Source organism: Rana temporaria, chromosome 5 (genome assembly GCF_905171775.1).
Source record: "Rana temporaria chromosome 5, aRanTem1.1, whole genome shotgun sequence".
NCBI lineage: Eukaryota > Metazoa > Chordata > Amphibia > Anura > Ranidae > Rana > Rana temporaria.
Genome location: NC_053493.1, coordinates 278,106,539 through 278,133,861, shown reverse-complemented (window position 1 = coordinate 278,133,861; position 27,323 = coordinate 278,106,539). Strand labels below are relative to the sequence as shown.

The following is a 27,323-nucleotide window of genomic DNA, read 5'->3' as shown; positions in this document are numbered from 1 at the left end:
TTAGATGAAGGTTCCAAATAATATAAAAACAATAGTTTATTTGTGTTTTTTCTTTTTATTACTTTGATCATATTCCCGTATACAGTTTACTGCATGATATCCTATAAAGAAATCAGACAAACAATGCTAGAAACAAACACTTTTAGAACAGAGAAAAGGACAACTATCGTAAAACAATAGAGACAAATAATTCTTCACCTTAATAATACTCAAAGTATATCTAAAATCAACATATTTTGTCAGCTAGCATAGTGTAGGGGAGGGGTAAAACCACAGCCTTTTTGCCATCTGTGTATTTCATTAGGGAGATTTTCCTTTCTTGTCCTGTAGGCTCAGCAGGAATGGAGAGGATATCATTTCAATATGAGGGAAGTCCCCCTTTAGACAGTTGTCACAGAAGCAAAACCCGGATTGAAAAATGTCCTCACTATCTCTGTTCTGGGATGGGATAACTCATAATTTTGGATTTATCCTTACTTGCATACTGGTAATCTGCAAAATTAGAAAGAGTGAATCTCCCTAACAAGCAACACAGACAAAAATAAAATCCTTACAGTGGTTGAAACGCCTCACCACTCTATCCAAATCCACAAAAAAACGTTTGTTATACTTAAGTTCTCTTTCAAATGTGATATGTTCGTTACTCTTAACACATCTTACAGTAACCTTTCAAGCATAAAGGCAAACAATTACTAAACTACAAAATAAATACCACTGCAAAGCAGTTTTAAAAATCTTTACAGCGATCTACACCTAAATATTGAAAACTAGTGATGAGACACAAACAATCAAGAAGAGGGATTAGAACACCTTTCTGATTGTTATTGCTGTCTATGTCTCTGCTATAGAGATTCACTCTGTTGACTGTCATTGTGGAAACTGAAAGAAACTTCCAAATTTTGAGAAATCATCAGAACAGCAATATAGGCAAATCTTCCAATAGGGGTACTCACTTTAATTAACCTGGTAATTATCAGGGATTGCCTTCACTTTGGAGAGATTTTCTCACACTCCTTGTTGTGGCTATGGGACAGCAGTTGAAGGGAAATCTCCTCAATGATGGAAAAAAAAAAAAAAAAGTATTGCCCTCACTTTTGCAAGAGGGGTATGAAGTAGATCAAATACAAGAGTCAACTGCAGGTGTCATTGAATTCTGAATGATCTCAGAAGAATGTCAAACGGATGCCATAGGCACTATCATTTTGAACTTCACTACATCTGCTGTTCTACAAAATTGCAGAGAATGAAAGAAATCTTGCTATAACCAATAATATAATAATACTGCATGCGAAAAAAAAAATTCTAGGCCCATTACATTTACCCCTAATATTTTCTCATTTCTAATTAACAATGATGCACATAAACTTGGATCTTATACAGTATAGATATACTTCAAGTACAGTAAAAATAAACTACAAAGTGTCAGTAAAACTTGTATTTTCTTCTTTGGAAACACCGGCAGTTAAATACTTGAGACGATCTTTTCAGTAGTTTTCAGGTTCATGTAAGTGAATCCTAAAAATATTAGAACAAAAAATCAGTCAGTGCATGGTTAACACATGAGCTGATTTTCCTAAGATCCAAACAGAAATCAGCGTCCATCCCTTTTCACTGCAATGGCCCTAAAAGACATGTTATGACTGTCCCTCATATGTACAGCCAAAGAGAATGCAATGCTGTGTTTTCAGACCAGTGTTTAGAATCCATAACTGCAGGAACTGATGTGCTGAGATTTAGGTGCAAAAGGACTATAGAACATTAGAAGCCAATGAGTGATACAAATGACTATAATCTACCAAACCCAGAAATATTGTTTTAGACTCCTTTCACACTGGGGCGGTTTGCAGGTGCTATTGCGCTAAAAATAGCGTCTGCAAACTGACCTGAAACAGTGGCTGCTATTTATCCAATGTGAAAGCCTGAGGGCTTTCACACTGGAGCAGTGCCAGAGCGGTGCACTGGCAGGACAGAAAGAAAAAGTCCTGCTAGCCACATCTTTGGAGCGGTGTGTATACAGCTCCTTCACTTGCAAAGTTCATCTGGTTCCTTGTGGATCTGTTAACATTTGCTACGTGGGTGGCCCATCCCCATAATACAGCCAATAGTTAGGAACCATTTTTCAAAGCAGTCTTATATATAAAAGATTACGTCAAACAAGTTTTTAATCAATCCTTTTAAATCAAACAAGGAAACCTGATTGTTCTGCAATTTACAAATGCGATAGGGAGGACGGATATATAAAATATATGTTTTCAAGATAGGCTAGGCATATATAGTGCTTGGGCGAAAGTATTCGGCCCCCTTGAACTTTGCGACCTTTTGCCACATTTCAGGCTTCAAACATAAAGATATAAAACTGTAATTTTTTTTGAAAAATCAATAAGTGGGACACAACCATGAAGTGGAACGAAATTTATTGGATATTTCAAACTTTTTTAACAAATAAAAAACTGAAAAATTGGGTGTGCAAAATTATTCAGCCCCCTTAAGTTAATACTTTGTAGCGCCACCTTTTGCTGCGACTACAGCTGTAAGTCGCTTGGGGTATGTCTCTATCAGTTTTGCACATCAAGAGACTGAAATTGTTGCCCATTCCTCCTTGCAAAACCGTTCGAGCTCAGTGAGGTTGGATGGAGAGCGTTTGTGAACAGCAGTTTTCAGTTCTTTTCACAGATTCTCGATTGGATTCAGGTCTGGACTTTGACTTGGCCATTCTAACACCTGGATATGTTTATTTGTGAGCCATTCCATTGTAGATTTTGCTTTATGTTTTGGATCATTGTCTTGTTGAAAGACAAATCTCCGTCCCAGTCTCAGGTCTTTTGCAGACTCCATCAGGTTTTCTTCCAGAATGGTCCTGTATTTGGCTCCATCCATCTTCCCATCAATTTTAACCATCTTCCCTGTCCCTGCTGAAGAAAAGCAGGCCCAAACCATGATGCTGAACTTTTTGGCCTAAAAGCAAAACGCTACGTGTGGCGGAAAACTAACACATTCACACCCTTAACCAGTGGTGGGGGGCGCAAACAAACGGGAAAAAAAAACAATTGCAGCCTCACTGTGCCCATTAAACGCAGCTACTGTGCCCATCAATTGCAACCACTGTGCCCATCAAAGGCAGCCACTGTGCCCATCAAAGGCAGCCCCACTGTGCCATCAATTGTCACCACTGTGCCATCAATTTTCGCCACTGTGCCATGCCATCAAACGCAGCCACTGTGCCATCAATTGTCACCAATGTGCCATCAATTGTCACCACTGTGCCCAGCAATTGTCACCACTGTGCCATGCCATTAAACGCAGCCACTGTGCCCAGCAATTGTCGCCACTGTGCCCAGCAATTGTCACCACTGTGCCCAGCAATTGTCACCACTATGCCATGCCATTAAACGCAGCCACTGTGCCCAGCAATTGTCACCACTGTGCCCAGCAATTGTCACCACTGTGCCCAGCAATTGTCACCACTGTGCCATGCCATTAAACGCAGCCACTATTCCCAGCAATTGTCGCCACTGTGCCCAGCAATTGTCACCACTATGCCATGCCAAACGCAGCCACTGTGCCATCAACTGTCACCACTGTGCCATCAATTGTCACCACTGTGCCCAGCAATTGTCACCACTATGCCATAACATTAAACCCAGCCACTGTGCCCAGCAATTGTCGCCACTGTGCCCAGCAATTGTCGCCACTGTGCCCAGCAATTGTCGCCACTGTGCCCAGCAATTGTCGCCACTGTGCCATGCCATTAAATGCAGCCACTCTTCCATCAATTGTCACCACTGTGCCCAGCAATTGTCACCACTATGCCATTAAACGTAGCCACTGTGCCCAGCAATTGTCACCACTGTGCCCAGCAGTTGTCGCCACTGTGCCCCAGCAATTGTCACCACTATGCCATGCCATCAAACACAGCCACTGTGCCCATCAAATGCAGCCCCACTGTGCCATCAATTGTCACCACTGTGCCATCAATTTTCGGCACTGTGCCATGCCATCAAACGCAGCCACTGTGCCATCAATTGTCACCACTGTGCCATCAATTGTCACCACTGTGACCAGCAATTGTCACCACTGTGCCATGCCATTAAACGCAGCCACTGTGCCCAGCAATTGTCGCCACTGTGCCCAGCAATTGTCACCACTGTGCCCAGCAATTGTCACCACTGTGCCCAGCAATTGTCACCACTGTGCCCAGCAATTGTCACCACTATGCCATGCCATTAAACGCAGCCACTGTGCCCAGCAATTGTCACCACTGTGCCCAGTAATTGTCACCACTGTGCCCAGCAATTGTCACCACTGTGCCCAGCAATTGTCACCACTGTGCCATGCCATTAAACGCAGCCACTATGCCCAGCAATTGTCACCACTATGCCATGCCAAACGCAGCCACTGTGCCATCAATTGTCACCACTGTGCCATCAATTGTCACCACTGTGCCCAGCAATTGTCACCACTATGCCATAACATTAAACCCAGCCACTGTGCCCAGCAATTGTCGCCACTGTGCCCAGCAATTGTCGCCACTGTGCCCAGCAATTGTCACCACTATGCCATGCCATTAAACGCAGCCACTCTGCCATCAATTGTCACCACTGTGCCCAGCAATTGTCACCACTATGCCATGCCATTAAACGTAGCCACTGTGCCCAGCAATTGTCGCCACTGTGCCCCAGCAATTGTCACCACTATGCCATGCCATCAAACGCAGCCACTGTGCCATCAATTGTTACCACTGTGCCATCAATTGTCACCACTGTGCCCAGCAATTGTCACCACTGTGCCATGCCATTAAACACAGTCACTGTGCCCAGCAATTGTCGCCACGGTGCCCAGCAATTGTCGCCACGGTGCCCAGCAATTGTCGCCACTGTGCCCAGCAATTGTCGCCACTGTTCCCTGTAAAATGCCCCCACTGTGCCCTGTAAAATGCCCCCTCCCCCCGCCTGGCACTTACCTTTCTGGGGTCAGCTATCCTGCTTCTACCGTCCCTCGATGTCTTCTCCTGCCCTTGATGACGCTTCAGCCAATCAGTCTTGTGCAAGGAACGCAACCCCCCCTGCATCCCTTGGATAAGCATCTGGAAGCCGGAGGGCTGTAATCGGAAAGCCGCTGGCTCTGATAGGAACTTCCACAGCCAACCAGCTGCCGTTATTCAGATGGCCGGCGCTCGCCAGGGGGCGGGCCATCTGAATAGTCGGCGGCAATACATAAATTCATGCAATACATGAATCTATGTATTGTATACAGTGGCGGTGCGAGAGGGGGCGGCGCTCCGGCGCCCTCTATGGACGCACCGCCACTGCCCTTAACACAATATCTCTAACGTGAAACATGGTGGTGGCAGCATCATGTTTAGGGAATGCTTTTCTTTAACAGAGACAGGGAAGCAGGTCAGAGTTGATGGGAAGATTGATAAAGCCAAATACAGGGCAATCTTAGAAGAAAACTTAGAGTCTGCAAAAGAGGGCAGAGGTTTACCTTCCAGCAGGACAATGGTCCTAAACATACAGCCAGAGCTACAATGGAATGGTTTAGATCAAAGCATATTTATGTGTTAAAAAAGCCCAGTCAAAGTTCAGACCTGATTTCAATTGAGAATCTGTGGCAAAACTTTAAAATTGCTGTTCACAGATGCACTCCATCCAATCGGACAGAGCTTGAGCTATTTTGTAGAGAAGAATGGGCAAAACATTCACTTTTTGTACTAGACATACAAAGCTGGTAGAGACAAACCCAAAAAGACTTGAAGCTGCAAATGCAAAGTATTGATTCAGAGGGGCTGAATACAAACGAACACCACACTTTTCAGCTATTTATAAAAAAAATTAAAAATGTAAAACCATTTATAATTTTCTTTTTACTTCACAATTATGTGCCACTTTATGTTGGTCTATCACATAAAATCCCAATACAATACAATTTACGTTTTTGTTTGTAACATGACAATGTGGAAAATTTCAAGGGGAATGAATACTTTTTCAAGGAACTGTACTTTCAAAATCGGGGCACAGGAGTAAGGACAGAGGCAGCCTGAAAACAATTGAATGGGGAAGGAGATGCAGCTTGGAATATGTAGGCACACTTGTTTAGGTAAATTGTTACATATTGCTGTTTCTGTGAGGGGGTATCCTCTTTAATCTGAAATTTAACTGGAGTGTAGCTGTGCTGCTCTACCCTTAAAGTGATTGTAAAGCCAGGTGGTTTTTAACCTTAATGCAGTCTATGCATTAGGGTAAAAAACATTCTGCGATCAGCTAGCTCCTCTAAATATTACCTAAGCCCGATCTTGATCCAGCTCTGTACCCGATAGCAGCAGCTTTGGTCTTACTCTTCACAGGACTAGAGCAGTAGCAGGAGTCATTGGCTCCTGCCATTGTCAATCAAATCCTGTGAGGAGGGAGCAGGGGTAGGGCTGAGCTGCGCTGTCAGAGTCAGTAGACACACACACATCCTGGCTCTAAGCCCCCACAAGCACACCCAAATCAAGTGGCCAGAATACCGGTGAGACTATTTCACAGAGCAGGTAAATATGACATGCTTATCCATTAAAAAAATTTTAAGAAGCCTAGTAGATTTTTATGAACAAAGACAGAGTTTTTATGCATATCTTATATTGACTATCTCTGCTGCTCATGTCTTCATAAATCAGGATTGCCATTATCAGATCAAAGGGTATGAACTTTTACTAATACTAAACTTCTTGAAAAACTGCAGCCATGTTGTCATATTTTTGGTGTGATGTGGTTATAATTTTTATATTTATTTTTTGTGAGGATAATTTTGCTGCTTATGATCACAACAGCTGACTCAAGCAGGGGTTTGAAGTCAGACACAATTGAGAGTTAGGCCATCATGCCGAAATTCAAGTCAAGGCCAAACATTGACTGGACAGGTGTTCATTGAGAATACCACTTTTTATTATTATTTTAGGTACTTATATAGCGCTGTCAATTTATGCTGCGCTTTATATATACATTGAAAATTCACATTTTATTTAAATGAACCACAGGGATTAAACATTCCTTTAGACCAGTGTTTCCCAACTCAAGTCCTCAAGGCACACCAACAGGTCATGTTTTCAGGCTTTTTATTATTTTGCACAGGTGATTTTATCAGTTTCACTGCCTTAGTAATTACCACAGCCATTTCATCTGAGGGAAATCCTGAAAACATGACCTGTTGGTGTGCCTTGAGGACTGGAGTTGGGAAACACTGCTTTAGACTAACTGAGCAACAAGCAAACATTGATTGTTAGAGGAGTTGTAAAGGAAAACATTTTTTTGCCGAAATGTTCACAGGGTATCGAGACATAATAGTTAACCGATTCCTTTTAAAATTGATTAAAAAGAGATAAAAATCAATCATATAATGTACCTGTAGTTTCGTTTTTGCATTTAGTTTTGTTTTTGCATGTTATCCTGCCTGTGTGTATGTACAGAGCCATAGAGCAGTGATGGTTTGGAAAATGAAATTAGAATCTCCCAGTACTGTGGTCATCAGGAAACAGACAACCAGGAAGTGTCCAGAACAGAGAAGAATTACAGCAACATCAGAGCAAAAACGAACAATGAGGACATGAAACCAGGAATGCAGTAAGGTAAAGGAAGCCATTTAGCTAAAAAGTTGTGTCATTTGCAAATATAAATTATCAGCAAAGCAAAATATGCATTCCTTTGTGAAATTAAAGTGGGAGTTCACCCGAAAAACAATTTTTAACATTAGATTGAGGCTCATTTTGTCAAGGGGAATCAGGTGTTTTTTTTAAAATCGAAGCAGTACATACCGTTTTAGAGATAGATCTTCTCCGTCGCTTCCGGGTATGGTCTTCGGGACTGGGCGTTCCTATTTGATTGACAGGCTTCCGATGGCCGCATACATCGCGTCACGAGTAGCCGAAAGAAGCCGAACGTCGGTGCGGCTCTATACGGCGCCTGTGCACCGACGTTCGGCTACTTTCGGAAAATCGTGATGCGCTGTATGCGACCGTCGGAAGCCCGTCAATCAAATAGGAACGCCTAGTCCCGCAGCCCATACCCGGAAGCGGCAGAGAAGATCTATCTCTAAAACGGTAAGTACTGCTTCGATTTAAAAACAAAAAAAACCTGATTCCCATTTACAAAATGAGCCTCAATCTAATGTTTTTGGGTGAACCTCCACTTTAACCAAGAAATGCACTAACTACTAAAATAGGAAACAAAGTGTTTATAGCTTACTGTGTAGTGTGTTCCAAAGTAGCTGTTCACCTTTTCTGTGTTTAAAAGCAAGACCAAGTTTATTATGACATACTCCTCTGTCTCATTCATCCAGTTAAGTTCAGCATGCAGCTTTCCTACTGAGTCTTTGTATTCCAAGTAAAAGCTTTGTCCCATGAAGTCATAAAGGGTCTCTGAGTGTTTGCTTTCTTGTAGCTGTACTGGAGCACAGAAGCACCAGTATGGAGCTTCTAAGTCATCCAAAACAGTGACATCCATCATGAAACAGTTCTGTAGAAGAATATCACTTTCTGTAATAAGTATATATTCGTATATATAACAAAAATAGGGTGAAAAAAAGTTAAAGTTTGGAGCCAAATAACTGTAAATAAAGATATTGAATTAATTACCTAGACCTATAAAACATATGGATTATTCAGCATTAATTAAAATATAACTAAAACCAAGAACAAAAATATAAACGTTATTGCAGTATATACACTTCTTGTTCCAGGGTGACAATTCCCATTCATCCTACTGTATTTGCTTTCAAAAATAGAATTTTAATTGGTATTTTTTATTAATTTATAAAATGCAAAGTGTTTTATTTTTTTTACCTGTAACTAGTATTCATAATTTAGAGTCATTAATTATCTGTCTATGTGCTTTAAGACCTAGAATAAGAGCATTAGAAGAAATAATATATTTCTCTGAACAGATAGATATGACGAGAAATTTTTTAAAAGGATTTTTACCTGTATACTGCCACTAAATGTGATGGTCTCCCACATAAAATCCACTTTGCCCACAAGAGGGGCATGTTGTCTGTTGTTTTTAAAACCTATGGCTGTAATTCTCACATTACCATTTCTTATGTAATCTGCAAAACATAAAATAAATCCGGTTATCGATTTGTTTTTAAACTTAACTTTTTAACTTTTAGCGTGTCAAGGCAAAAAACAAAAAAAAACAAAAGAATTCATACATTTTTTCCATGTTTTATCCCTTTAGCTACTTAACTCCTAGGCCAATATTGTCACATGTCATATAAAAATCAGCATTTCTTTGCTAGAAAATTACTTGGAACCCCCTAACATTATATATTTTTTAAGCAGAGGCTCTAGAGCAGTGTTTCTCAACTCCGGTCCTCGGGGCGCACCAACAGGTCTTGTTTTCAGGCTTTCCATTATTGTGCACAGGTGATTTTATCAGTTTCACTGCCTTATTAATTACCACAGCAGTTTGATCTGAGGGAAATCCTGAAAACATGACCTGTTGGTGCGCCCCGAGGACTGGAGTTGAGAAACACTGCTCTAGAGCATGGGTCTTCAAACTATGGCCCTCCAGTTGTTCAGGAACTACAATTCCCATCATGCCTAGTCATGTCTGTGAATGTCAGAGTTTTACAATGCCTCATGAGATGTGTAGTTCCGCAACAGCTGGAGGGCCGTAGTTTGAGGATCCCGCAAGGGTAGGCAACCTTTGAGGAGGTGGCGATCTACCATGAAAACATACTATACTATATAACTATCAAGCCCCAAAGGTCAGTAGGATGTAAAGCAGTGTACAGAGGTCAGTAGTATTTAGGGCAGTGAACATAGGTCAGTAGGATGTAAAGCAGTGTACAGAGGTCAGTAGCATGTAGGGCAGGGTACAGAGGTCAGTAGTAGGGGTGCTGAAATTAATGCATTGATGCATCGCGATTCGGGTGTCCGCTGCCTTCCAACAGGCAGCATATAGAAATCAGTAGGGTTAGGAGAGCCTGGTACAAAGGGGTCTGGATGGCATGGTGCAGGCGGTCTGGAGAGCACGTAGTTTGACGATCCCGCAAGGGTAGGCAACCTTTGAGGAGGTGGCGATCTACCATGAAAACATACTATACTATATAACTATCAAGCCCCAAAGGTCAGTAGGATGTAAAGCAGTGTACAGAGGTCAGTAGTATTTAGGGCAGTGAACATAGGTCAGTAGGATGTAAAGCAGTGTACAGAGGTCAGTAGCATGTAGGGCAGGGTACAGAGGTCAGTAGTAGGGGTGCTGAAATTAATGCATTGATGCATCGCGATTCGGGTGTCCGCTGCCTTCCAACAGGCAGCATATAGAAATCAGTAGGGTTAGGAGAGCCTGGTACAAAGGGGTCTGGATGGCATGGTGCAGGCGGTCTGGAGAGCACAGCGCGGGGGTTCTGAAGGGCACGGCATGGAGGGGGTTCTGGAGGGCATGGCATGGAGGGGGTCTGGTGGGGGGTGTCTGCAGGGCACAGCAGGAGACAGGGTTATGGAGGGCGCGCCACGGGAGGGGGTTCTGGAGGGCTGGGCACATGGGGGAGGTCTGGAGGGCACGGCACAGGGGAGGGGATCTGGAAGGCACGGCACAGGGAAGGGGGTCTGGAGGGCACGGCACAGGGCGGGTACGATACAGGGGGGTTTGGAGAACACAGAGAAGGAGGGCATGGTGTAGGGGGTGTGGAGGGCGCAGTACTGAAGGGTCAGGAGTGCTACTGTGGCACAGCTACCTGTTTTGGTGCTCTAATCCTCGCTGATCCTCCTCTCTGATCACATGATGTCATCAACTTGAATGAACTTCAGAGGAGGGCCTGCAGGGATGAGCGCACTGCACTCAGGGCTATAAAAGCCCAAACTAGCCGACAATGAATCCTATGCAGCAGAGAACAGTCCCGCAGCTGTATATGAAGGGAGCATCTTGGGGAACAGGGAATGCCTCTGCCTAGAACTAGCTATGCTTCCAGGTTTAAGAGCGCTTCCAGGTTTAAGAGCTCAGGCAGCAAGACTAGAGATGGCCTGGCGGTTCGCCCGGCGGTCTATTTTGCGGCAAACTTTGCTCTTTTGCGGCAGGTCCGCCATTTTACATTGAGAAGAACTTTGACCCATGACACATCCATCAGGTGGTACAGGACAGCCAATTGAGACACTTCAGCACATGGACATACCCCCTACCTTATAAATAGACCTGATCTGGTGGCCATTTTACATTCTGCTGTTCGTCAGTGTAGGGAGAGGTTGCTGTGCTGTGTGGAGCAGGGACAGGCTGTAGTAATAGTGACACAAATCGTTAGCCAACAGGTCCACAAAAGTTATTTTAAGGACTGGTATAGGTGTACTATTTGGTGTGCAGTATATAGGCGTGTAATACACTTATATACTTTTTGCCAGTGTAGGGAGAGGTTGCTGTGTACGGAGCAGGGACAGACTGTAGTGACACAAATCGGTACCCAACAGGTCCACAAAAGTCCTTTCAAGGACTGGTATAGGTGTACTATTGTTTGGTGTGCAGTATATAGGGGTGTAATACACGTATAATATACTTTCGAATATAGAAAGCATATTATAGTGGATATGTATTGTGCAGTATTGCGACTGGTGATGGGTACCATTTGGGTATTTGGGTACTGCAGAATTTTTGCCTCTTTCGCTGCGTTACCTCTGCTACACACATTGACAAAATTTCCTGCAAAAAAAGTTTCATAACTGGTGCGAAAAACCAGTGGCCCCCAAAACGTCAGATTGAAGCGGGGTGTTATATACCTTCTTCCACATATACTGCACTTCTCTAGAGACTTTTTGTCACAGGGTCATTTAAAAAATGACAGGCAGAGGAAGAGGCAGGCCCTTCCGCAGTGGTGGTAGGGGTAGGGCAGGAGCACCAGGCCGGAGCCAAAGTGGGAAGTGGCACAATGTTCGTTAGATTACATCAAAGGACGCACTAGACTTGGTTGAGTGGCTCACCACCAACACCACCAAATACCCTCCGCTTGAGTAACAGGAAATATTTTCTGATACATCAGAAGACATTTCCAATGCGCAGCCATTCTTGGCATTGGATCAGGAAGAGGAGGTAGCAACAGCAGTCTGACGACAGTACCCAGATCAGCCCAAGAAGGTTGGTGCCCGCTGTTGCTACCTACTCCGAGATCTCTATTGTTAGTGATGGGGAAGGTGACGTCGATGATGACGTGTCTACAGACGTCACGTGGGTGCCCACAAGAGAGGAACAGAGTTCAGAGGGAGAGATGGACCAGCAAATAGGGAGGAGAAGCAGGCTGAACTTACATCGCACAGAAGGGACAAACCAGACTCCTAATGTATCAGGAGCGAGCCATCAACCATGAACGGTCAAAACTGGCGCTCCCAGTACGCCGGCCCATGGCTCCGCAGTGTAGGCTTTTTTTAACCTGTCCGCTGCAGACAATAGTGTTGCCATCTGCAGCCAATGCATAAGTTGCAGTAAGCCCAACACTCACCTAGAGGCGATCGCCTTAAGAAGGCACCTGGCCTTCCATCACCGAGCCCAGTGGGAGCAACACCATCAGAACACACAAAGCCACACTCCAGGCTCTCACTGTCCAGCCTCTTCTCCTCCTCTATGCTCACAATTGTCGTCCTTTCAACCTTCCATCATGCCGTCCTCACGTTTTTCTGCAGAAAGGCAGGCTTCCGTGGCCCAAATGTTCGATCGTAAAAAACGATGACGCCAGATAACCCTCTTGCCCAACGGTTGACCGCTGGCTTGTCCGAACTGATAGCCCGCCAACTACTGCCATATAAACTGGTGAACTCGGAGGCCTTTCGAAAATTTGTGGCCATTGGAACACCACAATGGAAGGTCCCAGGAAGGAAATATTTTTCACAGAAGGGCATCCCAGAGCTATATGCGGCAAGTGAATGTATCCATGGCACACAGTGTCGTGCCAAAATACATCTGACCACAGACACGTGGTCTAGCAAACACGGGCAGGGAAGGTATATAACTTTTCCTGCCCACCGGCTGAACCTTCTGACAGCCGTCAAGCATGTAACCCATGGCACCAATGTAGATTTGGTTTTACCACCACGGATTGCATGCAGGCCTGCCTCTTCTTCTCCTCCTCCTCCTCCATCCTCCCTCTCCTCCTCGGCTGACTCCTTTTTCTGATGCCCTGCCCAAGATCCCCAGAACCTATTCGACATGCCAGGTGAGACGTTGCCATGCTGTGCTGTGTCTGTTGTGCCTGGAAGACAAGAGCCACACTGGTCCTGCACTCCTTTCAGCTTTGCATTCACAGGCAGATCAGTGGCTAACACCGCTCAATTTGACAGTTGGGTAAAGTGGTGTGCGACAACGGTGCCAATCTGCTGAGCGCGCTGAAAAAGGGAAAAATTACACACGTGCCATGCATGGCACACGTCCTGAACTTGGTCGTGCAGCGATTCATTGCCAAATACCCTGGGGTCCAGAACGTCTTGCAGCAGGCCCAGAAATCTTGGGCCATTTCAGAAGATCTTACACAGCCACGGCTCGCCTTGCTGACATTCAGTGGCGACACAACCTGCCCGTCAGACGTCTTATTTGTGACTGCCCGACGCGATGGAACTCAACCTTGTATTTGCCTGATAACTGCACGTTTCTGCTGGAGCAGCCTAACGACTACCTGTATGAACTCTGCGGCAGGACAGGTTCTGGGAGCTTGATTTTTTTTCACCGCACCAGTAGCTGCTCATGCGCGACTCATGCAGACTTCTGCGGCCATTTGATGAGATCACCAAACTGGTCAGTCGCAGCCAGGGTGCCATCAGTGACATCGTACCTTACGCCTTCTTTCTGGAGCGTGCATTGCATCATGTCATTGATCAAGCCGTCGAGGAGCAGGAAGATGAAGTCGCAATGCTGGATGAATTCCCAGGGGGGTTACTCCACCTGAGACAAGTCAACAACGGGAGTCTGAAGAGGAGTCAGAGGAGGATGGTGCCAGGGCAGATGAGGAGGAGCAAGAAGAGCATGCTTTAAACCTTTCTGGGATCCCTGATGTTGTCCGTGCATGGGGGGAGGAGAACGAGGACGACATTATCCTGGATGATGAGCAGGAGCCAGGCCACTACACCGCTTCCAGTTTAGTGCAGGGTGGGGGCCTTCATACTCCAGTGTTTTAAGAGGGACCCCCGTATAAAAAGCATAAAGGGCAAGGACCAGTACTGGGTGGCAACATACTTAGACCCCCGGTACAAACAAAACATGGTGGAAATGTTACCACCATCACAGAGGGCTCAGAATGCAGCACTTCCAGGCCTTGCTTCGAGAAATGCTGCATTCTGCTTTTGTTTGCACTGGCAGAGGAATTTCCACTCACAGAGAAACAGTTGCGGGTACCAATCCAACAACGCCTGCAAGAAGAGGGCGGTTTGAAGATGTGTCTGTCACTAATGATATGAGATCATTCTTTCAGCCGACCCATCGACAGCTGTCCTCCGGAACCAGCATCATCTAGGGAATGCCTAGACCGTCAGGTGTCCGACTACATCGGGTTAACGGCCGATGTGGACGCACTGAGAAGTGAAGAATCCCTGGACTACTTGGGTGGGCAGGCTTGAGCTCCAGCCAGAGCTTGCACAATTTTCAATGGAACTGTTGGCTTGCCCCTCGTCCAGTGTCCTGTCCGAAAGGACGTTCAGCGCAGTAGGGGGGGTCGTGACCGATAAGCGCACTCGCCTAGCTCACAACAGTGTTGACTACCTTACATTTCTAAAAATGAATGAGGCATGGATCTCGGAGGAATTGAACACATGTGACCAGTAGACCATGTTTGATTAAAATTCAGGTGAACGCCTGTGGGCTAATTTTTGGGGCCTGTAATGGCCGGCACTTACTTCTGTATCCGGTGAATGCCTAATGTACCACCAGCCACAGAATACAAAGTTGTTTGCTGTCAGGTGAACGAACGCCTGTGGGCCAATTTTTGGGGCCTGTAATGGGCGGCTAAAGGGAGACCCCATGAGAGCAGGCGAACTAAGCCAGAAGGCCATGTCCACCCACTCCCAAGACGTTCAGGGCAGGCCAGAGGACCTACACCCTACTAATCACACTGTGAAAAACGTGCTACACCAAACAAAAAAAATACATAAAAGTGACAACACAGGGGTAAATAAAAAGAGTGGGGAGATGGAAGATGAGGGAGAGTGAAAGTGACCATCGTGCAATGCAATGGCCGACACTTACTTCTGTATCTGGTGAATGCCTATTGTACCACCAGCCACAGAATACAAAGTTGTTTGCTGTCAGGTGAACGCCTGTGGCCGTGGGCAAATTTTTGGGGCCTGTAATGGCCGACACTTACTTCTGCATCCGGTGAATGCCTAATGTACCACCAGCCACAGAATACAAAGTTTTCTGCGGTCGGGTGAACGCCTGTGGGCTAATTTTTGGGGCCTGTAATGGCCGACACTTACTTCTGTATCCAGTTTTTCGCGTAATACTTCTGGTAGATCAGTGTCCATGTTGTGGGACTATTTGTGCACAGCTAGTAAGTATTTTGTGGCTGCAAATATGACCTGCAGGTTTTTAATGTTCGCCTGCCTTTAAAGTCAATGGGGCCCACCACGAACTTGCGGTTCGCGAACATTTGCGAAAGTTTGCGGTTAGAGTTCGCGAACTGTCCCGTCAGATGTTCGTCCATCACTAAGCAAGACGCCTTAGTTCTTTCTTTCTCTGCTCTGTCAATCTGTGTGGGGGGAGAAGGAGGAAAAACACTGGCAGGTGGGCAGGAACTGGATAATGATCTACAGGTCACCTGCCTGCAGGTAACTCATGATCGATGGATTGTCGACACAGGACATAAAATAGAAACAGAGAATAAAATAGTGGGCGTTTTTTTTTTATGTTGCACGGTATTTGTGCAGTGGTTTTTCAAATGCAATTTTTTTTTTTAAGAAATACACTTAAATGAAATTTAGTGAACACAAAATATAATAACCAATCTTTTGGAAAAATATTAAATATGATGCGATGCTGAGTAAATACCAATCATGTCATGCTTTAAAATTGCGCACGCCCATGGAAGGGTGACAAACCAAGGTACATTAAGTTATACATTGGCGACACTATAAAAGTCTTTACGAGTTACCAGTTAGGAGTTACTCTGGAGGTCTGGTGCTAGAATTATTGCTCTCACTCTGACATTTGCGGCGATACCTCCCATGTGTGGTATGATCACCGTTTACATATGCAGGCAGAACTGATGCGTGCATTCACCTTTGCGCATGAGCATGAGGGACAAGGGTGCTTTAATTTTTTTTTTACTTGTTTTAATTTATCAAATGTTAAGACTGCCCTCTTCTCCTAACGCAGCTCAGCGCTTTAGGGGGTTGGGGTAACAGTGACAGAAAAAAAATAATAAAAAAAATAATAAGTGTATAGTGGGTAATCACCTCAAAATCACATAATAAGAAAGCAGCCACCTAAATTGGAATAGTATATAAAATCAAACAATCAATATAGAACATCAGTCCAATAGAAATTGCAGCAGCGCTCTTTGTTCACATTGCAATGAACAACTTCTTTATGCAGTGAGCATCATAAAGGTAAATGATAGGTAAAAGGAAGAGAGGTGCTCAGAGTAGAATGATCTGGAGATGACAGCGGTGAGATGAATCCTCTTCACACTTACCACAAAGATAAGTCAAAAACAGCCTTTAATTGCACAGCACATAACCTTCTCACCTTAATAGAATCTCCTTACGTTGTATAGGGATGGGATCCACTTCAGCTCATGTAAGCAATGATAGAATAAACCACATAGCATAATACTCTTGAACTTTTATTGCTTTCCCAAAAGTAGCCCCTTCTCCATATATACGTACACAATATCAGTTAAAAACGGCAGAAATGCGGGTGCATGGATGCTCAACAGAGTGGTAGTTACCGGTACAGTCAGCTGTGAACGCCGAACACTTCCGGGAATGGCTCCGTGAAACACACAACCGTCACTGTCTGTTTAGGGCGATGAGACCACGCCCTGACGTTTCGTCCCCGTCGGACTTCCTCTAAAGGGGGTCTCTCAGGGGATCCCTTGTGGTAGCATGGGCCATTACAGGTACTGTTTATGGAGAAATATGGGGTCTAATAGACCCCAGATCTTAACTCTGGCCTTCACAAGTTGGTAACGGCTTATAAAACAAAGAAACCAAAACCGGAAGTGACATCCTGATGTCACAGTGGGAGGAAAATCAGTTCCTTTCACTGTGTCTGGGGATGCCGATACCACCGGCCGCACCTCTAGGCGGTACCCCCTTCCACCACCTGTGAAAGCAATCCAGCAGCTGTATAGCCACTAGGATTACTTTCACACGGTGCATAAATCGCCAGATCTAAAAAAACAATGCCAGGATAAGGATTGTAGCTGCAGTCTTGATCCCAGTATAACTGCTTCAATACGAGGTTGTATATATGCGTATGGTGGTAATGAAGCCGTCAAACCCACTGCACATATATCAAATATCAATGTGTCAGAAATATAGGGGTTGATTTACTAAAAACTCATATTGGCTGTTTTTTCCTTAGCTTAGTGAATGCCGTGAAAACTCACGCAAAAAATGCCAAATCACTTTCAAAAAAAAAAAAAAAAAAAAGCAAAAGTAAAAAAAAATACGAATTTTGATGTACCTGTACAGTAAATGCCATATCCAAACAGTGCAGGACACAGAAATAAATTCTTAGACCATATGTTATATGCTGCTCCCCTTACGTAATTGTCAAAAACTTTGCTGGAACTATCCCCCGGTGAATTCCTATAACCCTGCCCACTCCATGAGACTCCATTTTTTAGCAATAGCAATAAGGAGAGAAAAGAGGCGATGGACCAGTGTCCTGTACTGTACTCCTAAAAATTTACAGAAACATTTTTTTTGTTATATCTTAAAGGGATTGTAAAGCCTCGTGTTTTTTCACCTTAATGCATCCCGCCCCCCTGTTTTACTTACCTGAGTCCCGAACTTCCGTGGGCGCAATGTCACGTCGTTCTCCCCACAGGTTCTCGGCTCTTCATTGGATAGATTGATAGCAGCACAGCCATTGGCTCCCGCTGCTGTGAATCAAATCCAATGACGTGGCCGCTGGTGAGAGGGGACAAGTCATACACTCGGTGGCTATGTACGCCGAGTGTATGACACAGGAGCATGCCCGCAAGGTAACCCCCTCTGGAGAGAACTTCCCAGAGGGGGTTATCTATTGCGGGGAGGAGCCGCGAGAGCCACTGTGGGACCCCAGAAGAGGACGATCGGGGCCACACTGTGCAAAACGAACTGCACAGTGGAGGCAAGTATGACATGTTTATTTTAATTTTTTTAAATGTGAACCTATAATATCACTTTAAATTGTACAGTACAGGAAAAGGGAATTGATTCTTAGATTCTATTCTTGACCAGCCAGTCCAATATCTGGGGTTCCCCATGCCTGATCCAATGCTGCAGCTAATTTAGAAGCACTTGTAGGTAGTGGCCCATAGTGACCCGTTTCTGTAGCCACATCCTTGCCAGATGCAACCGTTCATGCATTTGGGACCGCGGTGACTGGCTAGCATGGTATCCCCAGCAATATATCCAGTGTGCAAGGTCACAATAACCCCAAGGTGAGCCAACATCTCTCTTGATTTTTTTTATAATCCTTGGCGTCAGCAGCCAGCAGGTCTGAATTCCAGGTACCAAACAAGGACTTGCCAAATCTGCCCTGTATATCAGTCCTCTCCACTCAGACTACACCAGGATCCCTCACCCTGCATGGCTGAGAACCTCTGAGTACTCAAACTGCATACAATTCATCCCCCTTAAAAGGGCCACAACTCAAACAGCAGGGAAATATACCTGCCATCCAGGACATAGCCAAAGCGCTCTGTACAACAGGTATTTTTTGCACTTATCAAACAGATAACAAAAAACTTTTAAATGGTATATTTAGAAGACCAAAAGAGAACAAACTAGAGACATCAATTCTTAGGGTTTACATACACTTAATGCATACAATTGTCTCCCACACAACAGGATCCTGTTTTATAGGTGATTCTGTTGGGGAAAAGGGGTCGGACAAATGTTGAAATCAAGAGACTGTCCTGAAGAAATTCGAAAAATTGGTAACAATGCCTTAATTAATTCAAAACGCTGTGTTGACTGTATTTACAAAAAGTAACAACTTACTGAATAGTACTGCACATTTATTAACATTTAAAATGTTTATAATTTCTGATAGAAAACTACACCTGTGAAGAAATGTCCATAATATGGCTATGTATATATAATTATGTCCTTTAATTTACTTCTTGGATTGATGCCAAAATGGCTCCAGCTGAAACAATGCCCTGACCATCTGTTATTAATAGTTAATTAATATCAAGTTCAGCATTATATTCCCAGTACAATGCAATTTAAACAGAATCGCATTTTATTTCACATACCACTTAACTCTGTGTAACCTTATGTGAAAAAGCACAGTAATACAGACTGTAAATAAAAATAAGAATTTAAATGTCAGAGAACTAGGATGTCTTCTTAAAGTAGTTGTAAAGTCATTTTATGCATTAAGGTCAAAGACCTTCTCTGGTGCAGCTGCCCCCCAGAGCTCCCCTTTTATTTACCTGAACCGATCATTCCAAGGACTAGAACGAGCCCAACAGCTCCAACCGCTGTCTCAGGTCCTCATTGAATAGATTAATAGAAGCAGGAGCCATTGGCTCCCGCTGCTGTCAATCAAATCCAGTGACACAGGAGCCGGGGGGAGGGGTCCTGCTGTCTGTCAATAGACACAGCGGCAGGACTCGGGAGTGCCCCCGTGGAAAGCGGCTCTCCGTGGGAGACTCGATGAGGAGGCAGAGCCAGAAGCGCCAGCGGGGGAAACCCAAAAAAGGAGGATCGGGGGCCGCTCTGTGTAAAACCCTTGCACAGAGGGAAAGTATGACATGTTTGTTATTATTTTATTTTTATTTTTAAAGCAAACCTTTACAATCATTTTAGTCTTTGATACACTTACAGTGTAGCAGTAACAACTGTAAACCCTGGATATCAGATCGACGATGAGGTCATGAATGATTTTAAAGTAGAACTCCAGACAAATGGCTGAATTACAGATACATGATGGGAACAGTTTATTATACATTTTGATTCAGAGAAAACAACTGCAAAAGTTAAAAACATTAAATATAAACTGCAACGTGTAGCTCTTTTTAGAGGCGAATAACCCAATAATCAGCACTGTGAAATAGATGTAAAGGGAGCTACCTAGTCAGCAAAAATTATGTGCAGTTAATACCCATATAAATATTAACGTGCAATAAATGTGTAATAATCACTACATTTCATGTATATACACAACATCTATAAAATCTGTGAAAATTCATGAATGGAAGTCCAAATAAAATTAAACAAATAATGTTTGATATTTTCACTCCAACACCGTACATGAGATGATAAACATGCTCCAAATGGCAATTAGTGACTTTTCACCCAAAGTGACAACAAAATGCGCTCACCAGATGGCTTTGGCCAGCAAGTGACCATAAAGTATAAAGATTAAGGGCTTCTCATTCCATAGCCATAGCCCCTTCAAGGATCTCCTTCCAATCTATCTTCCATATGTATGGTATAACTCCAATCACGCAAGTGGACCCGACGCCATTTTGCCGTAGCCTAAATAGTAAGTGTTGCATCACCATACTGGCAATCAGAGATCTGAATGTCAGAATAAGGACAGTGACAAGTTCATGACACTAAATCATCGACCAGCAATACATGTTTTGCAGAATACCTTAGTCCAGGATTTCAATGTAGTCTTGCAAAAGGGGCACTTTCTTTTAGACCCTGGAGGATGAGGTTTAACTTTTCCTGAGGCTCTACCCTGCAAGAGAAACACATACCAGGAGGGCCTCACGAATCTCAGCCAGACACCTCCATATCCACTACAGTGTTCAAGCAGCTATCCAACGTGCAGGAGTTTACTGATCTGAAAAACCCCAATGTCCCACACAGGCCTCTGACCAAGAAGAAAAAGGACCACCATTTGTGGCAAGCACTCCAGTAATACTAGACCAGAAAGAAGTCATCCTAATGGCCCGCATCTGAAAATGGCTGGTGCCAGACACATTTGCTGATGCAGAAACCAGAGCCTCTGACATGTTGGCAGATCACCGGATTGGGAGAAAGGCAAGTATCAGTGATCCTATGTATCAAAGATACAGCCACTCCATGCCTCTGGTGAGCCCAGAAATCATGCACAAGCCTAGTGCCTGATCTGCCCTCTATGCATCCCAGCGGCTGGAAATTGGAAGTCGCAATGCCTGGAGAAAGTCCTGCCCCTTCCCTGAGGAGACATCACCCGCCTTGTGGTCTGCAAACCTAAAGTGCCCACACAGCATCGACTGTAGAGAAATAACATGAATTACTCCAAGCATGGAAGCACCACCTCCTCCAGTTTGGACACTGCCTGGAAACTGTAGAGCAAACAGATCCTCAGAATATCCCCTATACATCAGAGTAGAAGCTGGGGTGTTAACCTGCAGGTAAATACCTTACTTCTCACCTTTTCCAGAAAAGAAGCCTATGAAGTCAAGGGTCCCAAGTAGGTTTTTAAAAATTGTGAAACCATGTACAATATACAATCATTTTATTGTCATACCTGCAGGCTATTTGAGTCCCTCTGGAAGCCTGACCAAAATACTCCCGGGTAGCAATCCTCATGCCTGCCCTGTCGTTATCTAGAGAAATCCATTGTTTTTTTGCTCCTTAAATGCTGCGGGGGGGGGGGGGGGGGGGGTGAGCAACCTATAGTTTCCACAACCCACCATGGAAGCAGGACACGGAGACTGCTAACCGGGAATTTTTCAGCCAGCCTCCCAGGGGACCCAAATTGCCTACAGGTATGATAATAAAATGAAAACATATTTTACAAAGCTGCACAGTGTTTTAATACCTAATGAAATACCTTGAATGCTAGTAGTCCACCAAAATTTGGTTACAGATGTTTTTTTTGTTGCTTGGGTTGGACTAAAAGACATATCATAAACATAAATTCACAATAATAAAAAAAATCTGAATAATCCCAATAGAATTCCCAAAAATACACATCTCTCACATACAACTTCCCTTATTAGGTTGTTCTGGAACAAATACTTTTTACCTCACTTCTATTTTTAAAAGATTACTTATAAAAAAAGTTCAAATCAAAATATGCATTTAAACCCCTTAGGGCTAGAGTGTTGAGGTGTAAATCAAATCTCCGCCTCTCCATTTCAGTGTCACGCCAAGTATTGCCAAAACTTCAATCTCATTGGGTTAGCACCTTGGCAGACTTTGCAATGTCGTGGTACGCTGTGGTCTGTTTTGCAATTTAAAATATTTCTAGTATGCACTTCCATACATTTCACCAGTAATCCAATGCGTTTTGCTAGTGTTCTTTTAGTTCTACCCACATACTGCATACCACAACCACACTCAAGCAGATAGACTACCTGGGTGCTATCGCATGTAAGGAAGGCCCTTAAAAGTGGATGTCACAATGTAGAGTATAAGATTTCCTATCATCTGTGCCCAGTCTTGCCACACAGAGTTAATCCAGCTCTGAGCAATCCTCTTTTATTGTCCAGTGAAAATTAACAGACTTCCAGATAAAACCCTGTCTAAATACAAAGTCCTTTCCTCTCTCCTTGCTTTGAGTGACGGGTTATTTACATATCTAGCTTGGACATGTTTATCATATGTTACGTTTATCATAATATGAGATGGTCCACAGGTCATTGTATATTACCAGGATGTGTTATGTGGGGGAGGGGTGGATTTGTCACTTGTTATACTGTGGATCACCTCATATTATGATGAACATAACATAACATATGATAAACATGTCCAAGCTAGATATGTAAATAACCTGTCACTCAAAGCAAGACGAGAGGAACAGACTTTGTATTTAGACAGGGTTTTATCTGAAAGTCTGTTAATTTTCACTGAACAATAAAAGAGGATTGCTTAGAGCTGGATTAACTCTGTGTGGCAAGACTGGGCACAGACGATAGGAAATCTTATACTCTACATTGTGGCATAAAAAAAAAAATTGGGTTTACATCCACTTTAACTTGTATTCGTTTCCCGTATAATTGGACTGGATGGTTTTGATGAGCCTCCTGTAACCCCTAGTGTCTGCAGGTACCTTCTAAAGCCCTTATCACCAGTCAAAAATGTTATCAAAGGGGGCTTTTTATCCCAAATATAACTCTTCACTAACAGATCCTTCAAGGTGGGGGCATTGGTAAAGACCACTTTGGGTATTGGAGGTAATATGCTTCGGAGTACTGAATCCTTCCTAAGCAGGGGCCAATATTGCTTAAAAATCTTCACAACTTTTCCCCTTGCTTTCACAATAGGGTGGAATGCAAGCAGGGGTTTCATCCTCAATTCTCTTCCTTTTGTCACATAAAAGTTTTTTTCTGTCTAATCCCAAAGTGTCTATATGCTTTTTCCACAATCTCGGGTTTATAATTTTTTTCCAGAAAATTTACATTTTAACAATTATGACTGTTGTTAAGTGATCACATTTCAGCAGCTCCTCCTATACCTCAGAAATAGTCCTTTAGGGATTTCCTCAATCCAGGGGCAATGATGGCAACTATCTACTGGGACAAATCCATTACGGTCTCTTTCTGGTATGCTGCCGTTTCAATCCTACCCTCAATTCTGATGCTCGTGGAAAGAAAATTGACCTGACTTTGACTATAGTCATACATTCCAGATTCCAGCGTGGATTATACATTTTTTAGATGAAGTCTTTTAATCTTGCACTGAATGGAAGGGCTCAATTTAGATTTTGAAGTTGAAGCCTGGGTAGAGCGTTGGATGTTTTAGGTTATGAGGAGGTAGAGGCTCCAGAGGAAAGTGATTTTGGGATCTTATGCTGTCGGAGTAAAACGTCCCACCAATAACATCTTTGATGAATTGGTCAAGTGCCTCTCCAAGAGGTCTTCCTTGAAAAAGCATGTGTTGTGGTGCTTTCTACAGGCAGCTCCAGCTGTCCAGGCTTTTTGCCACAAAATTCTGGCATATGATTTGAGATTAGAGCCATTTTGGAAATCTGTCTCGTGACATGTTCTAGGGCATCCACACAAAAGAGGATAGTGAAAGGTAGTTGCTGTAATTACTCTGTTAAGGCATGATCCTGGAAAACCGTGTCATGTTGGTTGTTCATTGCCCTAGCAATGAACACACTAATGGGAACACACATTTAACCCCTTGATCGCTCCCTAGTTTAAACCCCTTCCCTACTGGTGGGCAGTACAAGTTTACACAGTAATTACAGCACCGATCGCTGTCAATGGTCCCAAAAATGTGTCAAAAGTGTTCGATTTGTCCGTCGTAATACTGCTAAAAATCGCAGATCACCGCCAAAAAAAAAAAAGAGAAAAATGCCATAAAAATACCATAAATCTTTCCCATAGTTTGTAGACGCTATAAGTTTTATGCAAACCAATCAATATACGCTAGTTTATAGAAGAATATATTGGCCTAAACTGATGAAGAAATTCGTTTTTTTTTTAAAAACATTTTTGGGGATATTTATTATAGCAAAAAGTAAAAAAAATTGTTTTTTTCAAAATTGGCACTCTATCGCGAAAAATAAAATAAAAACCACAGAGGTGATCAAATACCACCAACAAAAAAAAGCTCTATTTGTAGGAAAAAAAGCACGTAAAGTTTGTTTGGATACAACATTGCATGACTGTGTAATTACCAGTTAAAGCGACGCAATTGTTAAATTTTAAAAAGTGCTCTGGTCAGGAAGGGGGGGTAAAACCTTCCGGGGGGTGAATTGGTAAAGTACACTGATATAGAGGTACAATCAATCAGAGGTATAAAACTAAGCCCCAAGATCCCAGAAATCTAATTTTCAATAGTGTCAAATGCTCACTAGCACATTCTTATTGGCACACCACTATAATGGGCAGCTTCACTTGCTGACAAGAACGTGCAGAAGGCATGCCAGCCAGGCTTCAATGCTACCAGGTATTGTCAATGTTTAATAATAATATTCTGGGGGTCCTGTTGCTATCTATATAAAACTTCTAAAGGTACATGCAAGCATGTCTCAATGTTTGCACTTAATTTGTGCAAGCACCCCAAAACCTCTGTTCAAACATGCAGTAACAGTTTTCCCTTAGACAGGTGTAATTTGAGTAAACTTAGATCCTAGGTATTATAAAATGGGTTTTAAGATGGATATGACAAATATTATAGTGTGTGTGCAAAATAAAAGGGAACCCTATAATGTAGCTTTAATAGCTTTAAAATCTATAACTGTGAAACATTTAAAAAGGTTTCAGCACAGTGCATAGTCTGAAAATGCGTAAATCTCAAGGCTGAGAGACTTGGAGGATTTGTAGGGCAGCTGTCAAGGTTAACCAAAAGGCAGACACCAGCAATCTAGGAAAGAGAAATACAATCTCTTGCTTGATATTCAGTCAAAGCTCTGTTGGCAGTAAGTCGCAAGAATAAAGTCAAATATTGAGTATTACAAAATGACTGCAAGGGTAATTTTGCAGCTTAAAAATAGAATTGTATTTTCAGTGAAAGTAAGAAGAAACCCTTGCAACTTTACTGCTACTTTAAGTTCTAGCCCACATACAAGACTGCGGTCACAGAAAGTTTAAAGTGATTGTAAAGATTATTAAAAAATAAACATGTTATACCTACCTGCTCTGTGCAATGATTTTGCACAGAGCAGCCCCGATTCTTCCTCCACTGGCCCCATCTCAATTTAGTGCTGTGTTCATCTGCAGCGGCTCTCTCCTCTCTCTCCCTCTTTGTTCACAGTGGCAGCATTTGAAGATATTGGCTCCTGCTGCTGTCAATCAAGCCAGCTTTGAGCATGGTCGAGTCTGAGCAGTGCTGTGTGTATGTCAATAACACACAGCCCGACTCCGAAATGAGCCTGCCGGTGCTCCTCCATAGAAAGCGGCTTCCTATGGTGGTGCACCAAGAAGAAGAAGAGCCCAGAGTGCTGGCAGGGGACCCGAGAAGAGGAGGTTTAAGGCCGCTATTTGCAGTACCATTGCATAGAGCAGGTATGTTTTTTATTTTCATAAAAAAAAAAAAAAAAAGCTTTATAAATGCTTTAAGCTGAATAGTCAGACTCAGACAAAAAGTAAAAAATATTTTAATTGTATAATTTACGGACCTAAAATTCAGATTACTGCAATAATCCAATAATGACTTGTTTTATTTAATGGCCAACCCTGATTACAGTTAAATAATAATAATAATAAAATAAATGCTGTTATTCTGGAGAAAGGAAAGATGGGTGTGAGGTAACATGGTTCACAGAACACAGAAAAAAAGCTAGAGATAGACAAGTTTTTTGAGTGTCATTCAGAAAAACAAAGACAGACATCTAACCTGAAATGAGCATTTTGTTGTTTTCAAGTGAAAAGTGACAAGGGAAAAGCAAATGAAAGTAAAAAAAAAAAAAAAAAAATTACTATATTGATGCCGAAACCATTTGTATACTTTAAATACTGTTTAAAAATAATCTTGCTTTAAAATGCAGCTTTGTATGGGTTAAAATCAGAAAAACAAAGTTTTTGTGAAAAATGTCCTAGATTAGTCTTTACTGCAACAAACCATGTTTAGTGTGTGTATATATCTATACACCCCCCCCCCCTGACCCAGTGTGAAAGTAGCCTAAATGATTAATGTATGATTAACCATTTCAACAGTTGACTTCCATTTCAACAGATTCCTAATGTACACTATTAAAAAGCTTTAATCAATTATCAAAAAAATATATATATAAATGTACACACACATATTGCAATATATATATATATATATATATATATATATATATATATATATATATATATATATATATATATATATATATATATATATATATATATACACACATATATACACACAGTTGCCACAATAAGTATGTGAACCCTTTTAGAATGATATGGATTTCTGCACAAATTGGTCATAAAATGTGATCTCATCTTCATCCAAGTCACAACAATAGACAATCACAGTCTGCTTAAACTAATAACACACAGAGAATTAAATGCTACCATGTTTTTATTTTTTTATTGAACACACCATGTAAACATTCACAGTGCAGGTGGAAAAAGCATATGAACCTCTAGACTAATGATATCTCCAAGAGCTAATTGGAGTGAGGTGTCAGCCAACTGGAGTCCAATCAATGAGATGAGATTGGAGATGTTGGTTACAGCTGCCTTGCCCTATAAAAAACACACACCAGTTCTGGGTTTGCTTTTCACAAGAAGTATTGCCTGATGTGAATGATGCCTCGCACAAAAGAGCTCTCAGA

General features: G+C 42.8%; 1 protein-coding gene across 4 annotated transcripts in view; it reads right to left on the bottom strand.

Annotated features, from left to right (window-relative positions):
- Positions 1-736: 736 nt before the first annotated feature.
- Positions 737-27,323, bottom strand: part of FBXO15 (F-box protein 15) — a 205,824-nt gene continuing 179,237 nt past the window's right edge. For 3 of the 4 annotated variants that reach the window (XM_040353895.1, XM_040353893.1, XM_040353896.1), the window contains exons 10-12: positions 8,954-9,078; positions 8,220-8,489; positions 737-1,515 (exon numbers count right to left, since the gene is read on the bottom strand). In XM_040353895.1, the coding sequence (XP_040209829.1) occupies positions 1,501-1,515; positions 8,220-8,489; positions 8,954-9,078 (410 nt within the window). In that variant the 3' untranslated portion in view covers positions 737-1,500. The remainder of the gene's footprint in view (positions 1,516-8,219; positions 8,490-8,953; positions 9,079-27,323) is intronic. The other variant, XM_040353894.1, reaches the window with a different exon arrangement.